The sequence below is a fragment of the Nyctereutes procyonoides genome, unplaced genomic scaffold, assembly GCF_905146905.1.
Source record: "Nyctereutes procyonoides isolate TBG_1078 unplaced genomic scaffold, NYPRO_anot_genome, whole genome shotgun sequence".
Lineage (NCBI taxonomy): Eukaryota > Metazoa > Chordata > Mammalia > Carnivora > Canidae > Nyctereutes > Nyctereutes procyonoides.
The window spans coordinates 16,037,098-16,049,276 of record NW_026575037.1 but is presented as its reverse complement, the minus strand read 5'-3'; the positions used below and the strand labels follow the sequence as shown (position 1 = coordinate 16,049,276).

Sequence of the window (12,179 nt, the reverse complement as noted above, 5' to 3'; positions counted from 1 at the left end):
ATTGTTTTATTTACTTTCCAAATATTCAGGAATTTTACAGGTAATTTTGTTATTACCTTTTATTTAATTCCTTGAGGCCACAGAGCATATGTAATTTATAGTGATCTTTTAAAATTTGTGATGTTTATTTTATAGCCCAGGATTTATTCTGACTTGATGAATATCTTGTGTGCACTTGAAAGAAATATGTTCTGCTACTATTGAGTAGAGTGTTCTGTAAATGTCAATCAGGTGGGGTTGGTTGATAGAGCATTTCAGGTCTTCTACATCCTTACTAATTTATTTACTTGTTTTATTAATTACTATAGAAAAGACAGAAGAATAGTTTTTATTTTGTACATTTTTAAGTTGTTATTAGGTACATGCACATTTACAATTGTTATATCTTCTGGATTTTTTTTTTTTAATTTTTATTTATTTATGATAGTCACACAGTGAGAGAGAGAGAGGCAGAGACATAGGCAGAGGGAGAAGCAGGCTCCCTGTGGTGAACCTGATGCAGGACTCAATCCCAGGACCCCGGGATCACAACCTGGGCCAAAGGTAGATGCTCAATCCCTGATCCACCCAGGTATCCCTATACCTTCTTGATTAATTGAACTCTTTATTACTAAGGTTTGTCTCTCTTTATTCCTGATAATATATCTTGTTGAGTATTATGAGCAGTGTTTTCATGGTATATCTTGTTCCATTCTTTTAGTTTCAACCAATGACATTTACTGAATCAAGCAAATTTGGAGAAAGTGGGAGAGGGAGTTGCTAAGCATGATTCCCAGACTTGGCTAATGTAACTAAGTGGAGAATAAAATCAGTCATTGAGATTGGACAGGTTTATGAAGAAAATAAAACTTCAGATTTTAATGTTTTGTTTTCAGTGGTAATAGGATACACAGGTAAAGATGTAGGTAACATGAGTAGAAGAAAGATATGCTTGGGAATATAGATTTGTAAATCAATGGGAATAAAGAACAAAGGATCAAAGGCAAAATCCTGAACAGCAGGAACACTAGATCTTCCTAAAAGGAGAAATCAGCAAAGGAGGCTGAAAAGGAGTGAATGATGCAGTGTAAAAGAAAAAGCAAAGAGAATGCTGACACACATATAAGGACATGGAGGATTTTTAAAAAGGTAGAATTTGCCAGAAATGTTAAAATTCTGAAAATACTGCTCATTAGAATTTTTTTTTCAAAATAGTAATAGTGGAAGTGTAGTAGTGAAGGCAGATTGAAAGGAGTATGGTAATGAATGTGTGATATTCATGAATGTATAAATGTGTGATGTGTGAATAATGATGCAGATTACTTAATTTTTTAAAAAGGTTTTTAATGTATTTACTTGAGAGAGAGATCATCAGCATGGGGGGGGGCAGAGGGAGAGGGGCAAGCCAATTCCTTGCCGAGTGCAGAGCCAGACATGGGGCTCAATCCCAGGACCCTGAAGTCATGACCTGAGCTGAAGTCAGATGCTTAACTGACTGAGCCACCCAGGTGCCCCTGAGGCAGATTACTTTAAAAACAATTTATGCAATCTTGACAATAAAGGGAAGGAGAAATAAAGAAGGAGGAAAAAAGGCAACTGTGATGATGTCTTTACCCTCATCTCAGCCTGGTAATTCCTCTCTGTCTTTCAAGATTCAACCATAGTTTCCCCTCTATCAGAAGACCCTCCATTCTGAATTTGATGTGCTCTACAGCACAGCATAAATACATTTGTCACGGTACTTACAACAATATGTTTTAATTGTTCTCTGTTTTCTCCTACTAGATGGTACTTGACAGCAGGGACTCTTTTTGTAACTCCAGTGCCTAATTAGCATGGTGTCTGGCACAAAGTATGTGAATTCAGGTTTAATAAATGAAAGATAGATTTAGGCATATCGAGGTTGGGAAGGAGTCAGTGGTGAGGAAGAGATTAAAGGTACAGAAAGCAGAGTTGAGATGTCGCTGATGGATCTTTAGGTCTGCCAAAGGGGGTGGGTTTCAGTACACAGGTAGAGTGATGAGTCTTAAAAAATGGAAAGGAGGGTCGCCTGGGTGGCTCAGCGGTTGGGTGTTGGCCTTCGATTCAGGGCATGATCCCCAAGTTCCAGGATCTAGTACCACATTGGGCTCCCTGCGGGGAGCCTGCTTCTCCCTCTGCCTGTGTCTCTGCCTCATTCTCTGTGTGTCTCTCATGAATAAAAAAAAAAATCTTACCAAAAAAAAAAAAAAAAAAAGGAAAGAATATGCCTACATCTTCTATCAGAATAGAAATGTGAGAAGATGGAGGAACGAAGGACTCCTCTCTCCTTACCCTTCAAGAAGGGCAGGGACAAACGATGGAGGAAGGAGCAAGACTAAGAGGAACAGAGAATTGAGGACAATGGCAAAGACTTGGAAAGACTGTTAATAGGGAAATGAGAAAACCCTGACCAAGCAAAGGTAAAGGAATTGCCAAACACTGGATAGCAACCAAATGCATGGAAAAACTATCTTCATAGGAGTTTTCAGAGGTCGTGTGATTTTCTTTTTTTTTCCAGTTAGACGCAGGTTCCAGCTTTTAGAACCCGAAGGGCTGAATTCTAAGATTGATAGAGTTGAGGGCTGCCGTGGAGGTGGAGGGACAGGTGCACACGTGGACGGACGGGTTTGTCTTAGGTAGCAGGGCTGTGCCTGCCAGAGTTCAGGTGTTGCTGTGGGTATTTCCAACGACAGGCCGTGAGGAAGTAAGGAAAGACGATGCTAGGCTGGGCGGTCCCTCCGCCCCTTCACGACTCCAGGTAAGGGTGCCCACGGGCGGGGCGGGGGCGCGGAGCACCCAGGTCTCACCTGTGTGTCCTGGCTCTAACAGCGCTCGTAAAATCTAGGAGGTTTCCGGAGCTAGCGCTTTGAGATTTGGTGGAGGAGTCTCGGGTTCCGCAGCGACCCGAGCGGCGGTGCGACGACCTCATCATCCTCGGCCACTTGCGGGACCCAGGCTGGGACGCGCCGGCCAGCGCCTCGCGTGGAGTCTCCCCTCCCCCAGGACGCTGGAACGGGCCTGACCCGGAAGCTTCTCTGGCGACCCGGAAGCAGAGGCGCGCGGCGGAGTGCCGCCGAGCAGCCACCGCCCCCTCGCCGCGTCGCCCGCTGTTTGCGGGGGGGATCCCGGTCCGCGGCGGCGCCGGGTTGCCCTCATGGTCCCCGGCCGGCGGCCTCGGCGGCCTCGGCGGCGGGAGGATGACCTCTCCCCGGGAGCGGGGTGCCGACCTGGCCCGTTTCTACACAGTCACCGAGCCCCAGCGACATCCCAGGGGCTACACGGTGTATAAGGTCACCGCCCGGGTGAGTGCGGGTGTCGGGCGGGCGGAGAACCCCCAATTGGGGGCGCGAGGGACCCAGGGTATGGACCCTGGGAGTGGGGGATGCTTGACCCTGGGTCAGAGCCTGGCGCGGGACTGGGTGCGCCGGGTGCCCGGCCCTGCGTGGGAGGTGGGGACCCCTGGAAGACTGGGGTGGAGGCTGGGCGGCGGATGCTCGAGGCTGTGCCCTGGAAGGTCGCCGCGGTGCCTGCCTTCCAGGGTGGGGCGGGCGCTGATGGCTTTCAATGGATGACTCAGACCCTATCCCATTGGTACTTTCTTTTCCTAAGGCTGAAATCTGCAGAAGTGGTTTTGCTGGCTTCCCCGGGATCGTGTAGACTGAAATACTAATTCAATCTGATTTATGTAATAAAAGATTATTTCTTCACGTTGACGTTTTAGACAGCGTCAGCTTTGTAGGCAGACAGGCTCTTGAGATGCCACTGTTAGGGTCACCAGTCTAGCCCCTCTATGTCTGGCTATTTTTTTTTTTTTTCTGCGTGAGTTTTTCATGATTTGCAGTAGAAGGAGACATAAAAATTCCACTGGGAGTGTCTTATGTGAGTTGTTTCGAGGGCCTGTGTAAAAGTTGTGAAGCTCCTTTTTTACATCAGCTAAACAATTTATTTTATTTATTTATTTTTTAGCTAAACAATTTTTAGTACCCACTTTGTGTTTTATTGCTTTTGCCTTGTTTTTTTTTTTTTTTTTTTGAGATTTTATTTATTCATTCATGAGAGACACACCCACACAGAAAGGCAGAGACACAGGCAGAGGGAGAAGCAGGCTCCATGCAGGGACCCTGATGTGGGATTCGATCCCGGGTCTCCAGGATCAGGCCCTGGGCTGAAGGCAGCGCTAAACCACTGAGCCACCCGGGCTGCCCCTGCCTTGGGTTTTAAAGAGAGTTTGCATCTCCCTTGTTGGAAAAGAATGACAACAAAAATAAGTCTGAATGTATGTGATGTACGTATGTATGGGTATCTGTGTATATCAGGCATGTTGTACACATTACCCAATTGAATCCTAATGCTAATGATGAAGAAACTGAGGTTCAAGGAAGTTTCATAACTTGACCAACTTCACATCATAAAGCAGGTGCACGTTGGGATTTGAGACCAGTTCTGCTTAATTCTGCTTAATTCCAAGTTATATAAAAAGTTAAGAATTAATTTTATCATTATTATTAGTTGTTAAAAAAAGAGAGGCACAGGGCAGCCCGAGTGGCTCAGTGGTTTAGCACTGCCTTTGGCCCAGGGCATGATCCTGGAGTCCTGGGATCGAGTCCTGCATCAGGTTTCCTGCATGGAGCCTGCTTCTCCCTCTGCCTGTGTCTCTGCCTCTGTCTCTCTCGTGAATAAATAAATAAAATCTTAAAAAAAAAAGGTACAGATAGTAGTAATAGCACAATATACATTTGGAAGATAGCATAATCCTGTGTGTTGGAGAGCTCAGGAAATAGAATTTGAGAAGAACCTTAAAGGGTAGGTATATAAACAAAGTTCGGGGCATGTAAGTGGTACATGGAAGTGGTCCACAATTCAGACAAATGTGAGAAGATGAGAGGAGCAAAATTTTTTTTTTTAATTTTTATTTATGTATGATAGTCACACAGAATGAGAGAGAGAGGCAGAGACACAGGCAGAGGGAGAAGCAGGCTCCATGCACCGGGAGCCCGACGTGGGATTCGATCCCGGGTCTCCAGGATCGCGCCCTGGGCCAAAGGCAGGCGCTAAACCGCTGCGCCACCCAGGGATCCCCAAAATTTTTTTTAAAGATTTTATTTATTTGAGAGAGAGAGCGAGAGCGCACAGTGGGGGGAGGAGCAGGGGGAGAGGGAGAAACAGACTCCCCCACTGAGCAGGGAGCTGGATGGGAGGGGGAGAGGGCTGGATCATGAGACTCCAGGATCATGACCTAGCTGAAGGCAGACATTTAACTGAACCACCCAGGTGCCCCTGCAAATTTGTTTAAAGATAAGACCAGGCCTGGTTATCTCAGAGGAGTATACTGGGAGTAGAGTGAAATTTGTTACTCTTCCGGCTATGCAAGTAAGGTTGTTGCATAGGTGGGAGTGTTCCAGGTTAAGAAATTTTTTCAGGTTAAAATGAAGGGATCTTTATTATCCCATTCTTGAAATCTTTCTAGTTATCAGGCCCTTCAAAATCTATAGTTTTCTAACATTCTTCATGGAATTAGAACAATTTTCAACGTACATAATGTTCCTTTCACAGCACCCTATTCATCCCTTATGATAACACCACACTTATATCTATCTGTTTACATGTCTGTGTTTCTTAGTAGATTTATGGTAGGTCTATAGCATTGTATTTGTTTCCTTTTATATCACCCAAGGCAATGTATGGCACACAATGTTGAAAAAAATATCGTTGAATGTTTTCTTCCCCATTCTAGGCAGCACACCCAATCAATGTTTAGTTCCAGGCACTAAATGCTATGAGGGATACAAGGCTGAATAAAGCACGTGCATTTCTTTCAAGGATGCTTATAGTAGAAAGAGTTAACTGGGCTTAAAGGAGTGTAGTATAAGATGTAAAATGTTAAATGATGTAAGCGACTTTAGAAAAGAGCTCTGGGATTTCAGACAACAGAGATTACTTTGTCTCAAGGGATCAGGGAATATGTACCAGTTAAGAAGGTGAAATATGGAAAGAATCCAGACAGGTGGGATAAAAGGAGAGGGCATCGTAAGTAGATGGGTGAATAGGAGGAATAGAGCACATGAAGGCCTGGAGGTGTGCGTGTGTGTGGAACTTGAATAGGAAATACTGAGTATGATTACTACTTGTAGTCTTCATAGAATGAAAGGTTAGCCTAATTTACATCTCAAATATCTTTTCTTAAGCTGTGCACTAATTTTTATGATAACAGTTAACTTATGACAACATAAGTTAGAACCTGAAGTAGCACAATGCTTTAGAAGTAACCAAGTCTGGGGATGCCTGGGTGGCTCAGTAGTTAAGTATCTGCCTTTGGCTCTGCGTGCTGGGATCCCAGCGTGCTGGGATCGAGTCCCACATCGGGCTCCTTGTGGGGTCCTGCTTCTCCTTCTGCCTATGACTCTGCCTCTCTCTGTGTCTCTCATGAATAAATAAATAAAAAATCTTTAAAGAAAAGAAAAAAGTAACCAACTCTGTATAATATGCATGCTGCATATTACTGTGGGTTTTTTTTTTTTTTTTACTGTGGTTTTTCGAACTTGGAAATTGCTTACACTGTCTTTTTTCTCCTTGTAAATGGCTATTTCCTCATTTTTTGCTTAAGTTACAAAATTTTTTAAATTTTTTAAAAATATTTTAGAATTTTTACTTATTTGAGAGAGAGAGAGAGAGCACGAGAGAGTGCATAAGCAGGGGGGAAAGGGAGAAGCAGACTCCCTGCTGAGCAGGGAGCCCAATGTGGGGCTCTATCCCAGGATCCTGGGATCATGACCTGAGTCTAAGGCAGCCGCTTAACCCACTGAAGCACTGGATCTTATGTTATTCAGAGATCATGACCTGATTTAAAATCAAAAGTTAGATGCTTAACTGACTGAACCATCCAGGCGCTCCTGTTTTTTTAATTTTAAGGCTTGAGGGTCAACAAGGAGATAGACTTTTAAAAAAATAACTGCTTAATATTATAAAACAAGTAAAATATTTATTATTTTTTGAGACTTAGGGAGAAAAACATCTTTCCTCAGGAGAATTAACCAAATAAGTAGTGCTCCCCTGAGAGAACTTCATGAGATAAACATTAGGGATGTCTGCTCAATGTTTTCTACTACTACTTTACTTGTAGCTTTAGGGAACAGTCCCTATGTTCTTGATCCTTACAGGGTTCTTTATGTGAAAGTAGAATTAGAATGTGGGAAGTACCATTATTAAATTTTAGGTAGCATAAGAACTCTCATCTTTTAAAAACTCCTTGACATTTGGTTTTGCAATTCTCTGGAACCTAGCAGGGTTGGATAACCTTTGGCCAGTTACAGGCTTGCTAACAGATATCCTAGTTAAATTCTGTGTTGTTTATGAATTTCTATCTAAAATATTTCAATTAAGAATTGGAAAATTCTTTTATAGATTTCCTTTGTTTCTTTAGTTAAAGAAGACAGATATAAAAGAGCCATTAGCAATGTTTGGTTGTTTCATCATGCTATGTTTACAAAACTCTTATTGTAATATAGATTTCCCAACAACATTAAGTGAATGGTAATTCTTGCCTGTATTTTTTCCATGAGTATGGAAAGCAGACGGTATGCTTTTATTTTTAAACGGCAGTGTTGTCTTATGACTATATTTTGTTTAAACTGAGGCATACTTTATGTACAATCGAGCTCATCAATTTTAAGCGTATGGTTTGATGAGTTGTGACAAATGTGTATAGTTGTGTAATCGCTGCCACAGTCCTCGCTGGAGAAGTTCCCTCATGCTCCTTTGCATTCAGTTCCCCCTCCCCACCCCCTATCCCTAGGCAACCACTGGTCAGTTTTCTGTCACTGTAGGTTGTATTTTCTAGAATTTGATATAAATGGAATTATACCCTATGCACATTGTTTCTTGGTTTGGCTTCTTAACTCATGACTACTTGAGGCTCATCTATGTTGTGTGCTCCCCAGTATTTATTTCATTGTATGGTTCATTGTATGGTTATACTAGAGTTATTTGGCTATTATGAATATAGTTATCATGAACATTTATTGAGAAGTATTTGAACATTTGCTTTCATTTTTTCTTTTTCCTTTCCTTCTTTTTTTTTTAAAAACATTTTACTTATTCACAAGAGACACACAGAGAGAGAGGTAGAGACACAGGCAGACGGAGAAGCAGGCTCCCTGTGGGGAGCCTGATGTGGGACTCCATCCTGGGACTCCAGGATCACAACCTGAGCCAAAGGCAGATGCTCAACCACTGAGTCACCCAGGTGGTCCTTTCATTTTTCTTGATAGCACACATTTTAGTCCACATTTTATAGAACAAACACTTATATGGTGCTAATTATGACTCAAGCATTGTTCTAAGCACTTTATATAAACTAGCACATTTTCCACAGCAGGCCAATGAGTAGGTGCTATTATTATTCTCACATTTTCAATGAGGAAATTAAAGCACAGAGATGCTAAGCAACTTACCTGGGGTCACATGGCTAGGCTATAGTGGAATCTAGATTTGAACACAGGTATTCTGGCCCCAGTCAGAGTGCTTTTATCCCAGACCTGTGCTGTTGAATACCTATATAAAACACATTTCATTAGATATTGTGGGTGCATGTTTGGGGATGCCTGTGTGTCCTCACAGGGCCTTTCAGTAGTTTGGCAAAAGTGATGGATACATGGAGAATAAGAATACAGTGACTGTGATAATGTGAACAAAGGGGAGTAGAGAATGAATGGAAGAAATACTTAGCTTGATTTGAATCTGAAAATTGCCATTTCTGAGGCTTTAAATGGAAACACTATTTGTATTGGTTGAAGGGAACCTGCTTTCAACTCCCGACCGTATTCTTGTAAGGCCTGCTTGTGCTAGAGAAAGGAATTATTTGTAGCTTCCCAAGTATGTTAGCACTTTTCTCACATATTTTCTATGTTAGATGCTGTTTCCTCTGTCTAGAATGCTCTTCCCTTTTGTTTTGCCATCCCTGCTCATCTAAAGTGTCAGCTTCTGCCCTATGTTTTCCAGGAAGCCTTTCTTAGTTATAGAACTCCATGTGTATTGTGTATTCCTCCATTAAAACCTTTATCATAATGTTTGCTTCCTTCTCTGAGGGCAGACTGCCTTTTTGTATTCATGGTGCCTAGCACAGAGTTGGATGATAGCAGGAATTTGAGAGAAGGCTGAAAAGAGGCTATATTTTTCTTTTTTAAGTGTTCCTTTTTAAATTGATATATAATTTACTTATATAATTTATATATATATTTATATATAGTTTACTTATATAATTCTATGAATTTTTACACAATAGAGTCAAATATCCACCATTTTCATTGGAAACAGAACAGTTCCATTATCCCCTAATACTCCCTCATGCTATCCCCTTTACATACTCTTCTCCCCACCTCTTAGCCCCTTGGTGACCACTGATATGCTCCCTACTACTCTACTTCTGCCTTTCTCAGAATGTTGTATAAATAGAATCATCCAGTTTTTAAACTTTTGAGATGGTCTTTTCCCATTTTTTCACTGAGTTGTTTGTATTCTAACTGTTGAATTTTGAGATTCTGTATTTGTTTTGGATGTAAGGGTTTTTTTTTTTTTTTGTCAGATATGTGATTGCACATATTTTCTCCCAGTGTGTGGCATATCTTTTCATGATCTTAACCATGTCTTTCATAAACCAAAAAGTTTTAATTCTGGTGCAGTCTCATTTTTTTTTCTTGTATGAAGTGTGCTTTTTAGTATTATATCTAAAAACTCTTTACTAATTCCAGGTCACCAATTCCCCCCCCCCCCACAGTGATTTATTCTAGAAGTTTTAGTGTTTTGCATTTAACATTTCCATTTTGAGTTTATTTTTGTATAAGGTGTGAGGATTAGGCTGAGGTTCGTTTTTGCATATGGATGTTCACATGCAACAAAACACTTTAAGAGACTAAACCTTTTTAAAAATTTAATCGCTTTTGTATCTCTGTCAAAAATCAATCAGCAATATATGTGTGGATTTGTTTCTGGTTTCCCTATTTTGTTTCATACCACCCTGTCTTCATTATTGTAGGTTTATGTTTATACAAAGTCTTAAAATTAGATACAATTCCTCCAACTTTATTCTTTTCAAAATTGTTTTGGCTATTCTAGTTCCTTTGTGTTTCTATGTCAATTTTAGGATCAGGTCTCTATATCTATAAGAAATCCTGTTGGCATTTTGATTAGAATTCCACTAAATCTGTGAGTCAATTTTGGGGGAGAATTGACATCTTTACTCTATTGAATTTGCAAATCTGTGAATGAACACAGTATGTCTTGGCATCAATTTAGGTGTTCTTTGATTTCTTTCATCAGTGTTTTATAATTTTCAGTATACAGATTCTGGGCATTATTGTTAGATATATTCCTTAGTATTTCATCTTTTTGTAGCTACTTTTCAGCTTTTTGTAGCATCTTTTTTTTTTTTTTTTTTTCACTTCTCCAACAGATTTATTTGGAAAGGAATGGATTTTGAGGAGAAAAAACATGGGGCAGAGGTATGGAATAGAAAATAAATACAAATGTAAGCTGTTTTTCTAATTGTTTTATAACCACAACAAATTCGTACAGAGAATGCCCTGTGAATGGCATTAAAAATTTGATTTGGAGGTGTCTGGGTGGCTCAGTTGGTTAAACGTCTATCTTCAGCTCAGGTTGTGCTAGTTGGGTCCTGGGATCCAGCCCTGAGTCAGGCTCCCTGCTCTGCAAGGAGCTTGCTTCTCCCTCTCCCTCTGCCCTTCCCCTTGCTTGTGCTCTCTCTTGAGCTCCTTATCTTTCTGGAATCAGTAGATTAAAAAAAAAAAACTTTAAAAAAAATGTATCTTCAATTTTTCATTGCTAGTATTAAGACATTTGGGTTTATTTTTGTGTTATATCCTATGACTTTTCCAAAGTTATTTGTTTTAGGAGTTTTTGGCAGTTTTCATTTTTTTTCTACATAGACAATACATGTTTGCCAAAAGGAATAGTTTTTTCTTCCTTCCAACCAGTATGTCTTTTTTTTTTCTTGCCTTATTGTTCTATCTAGGACTTCTAGTCCAGTGTTGAATAGGAGTGATGAAAGTGGACATCTTTGCCTTGTTCTTGATCTTAGGAGGAAAGCATTCAGTCTTTTAAGTATGATATTCACTGTGGAGTTTTAATTTTTGGTTTTAATAGCTTTTTATTTTGAAAGTATTGTATTATTCATAAACATTTCAAGTAAAACTTTAAGTCACTATAAGGGAATAAAAGCCTACTAAATTTTGAACCCTTAACTGCTTACATTATTACAAATGTCTAATGTCAAAGCAGTGCGAATTAATAGTTTTTAGTTAAGTCAGTAGCACTATGAAGGTTTCTTGAAAAAATAGTTGGTGTTGGCTTACTTTGGAAATATTTTCAGCAAATGGAGTAGTTACAAGGGTAGGGAGGGAGATTAATTTGTTGAAAAAATGTATTTATGATTAAAAATTTTGAAAACTCATGGCTCTCAAATTGTTCAGTTTTTTTAGCACCTTGTTTTATTCTACTTTTCCTTTGTTTTTGACTTAATTCTGTTTAGTAGAAAACTATCTCATATTCAGAAAACTTTAGTAAGCAGAATTTTAAAAAGAAAGATTTTATTTATTTATTTAGAGAGAATGTGAACAGGGGGAGAGGCAGAGGAATAGAGACAAAGAGAGTCTCAAGTGAACTCTAGACTGAGCATGACCCTGAGATCCTGACCTGAGCCCAAATCAGGTCCGACGCTTTTTTTTTAAAATCTTTATTTATTTATGTAAATCTACAATAGTCACACACAGAGAGAGAGAGAGGCAGAGACACAGGCAGAGGGAGAAGCAGGCTCCATGCACCGGGAGCCCGACATGGGATTCGATCCTGGGTCTCCAGGATCGTGCCCTGGGCCAAAGGCAGGCGCCAAACCGCTGCACCACCCAGGGATCCGAGGTCCGAGGCTTAATAACTGAGCCACCCAGGTGCCCCTAGTAAGCAGGTCTTAAAAAATGTAAACCAATCCTGTTTTCATTCTGTTTTATGATATTAAGATTTTAATGATTTTTTATTTTCCTCAAAATTAGATTAGAAAATAGTGTACCTTAGAGTGGTGCCATTATAGTTGGTAAATTTGAAGTGAGAAAAGCAACATTTATTGAGTATCCAAAGGTAACTGTTTCTTAATTCTCTCATTAGATTTTGGG

General features: G+C 40.4%; 1 protein-coding gene across 5 annotated transcripts in view; it reads left to right on the top strand.

Moving 5' to 3' along the window:
- Positions 1-3,064: 3,064 nt before the first annotated feature.
- RPS6KC1 (ribosomal protein S6 kinase C1) overlaps positions 3,065-12,179 on the top strand; it is a 178,674-nt gene continuing 169,559 nt past the window's right edge. For all 5 annotated transcript variants that reach the window (XM_055319061.1, XM_055319065.1, XM_055319062.1 and 2 more), the window contains exon 1: positions 3,065-3,302. In XM_055319061.1, coding sequence (XP_055175036.1) covers positions 3,198-3,302 — 105 coding nt within the window. In that variant the 5' untranslated portion in view covers positions 3,065-3,197. The remainder of the gene's footprint in view (positions 3,303-12,179) is intronic.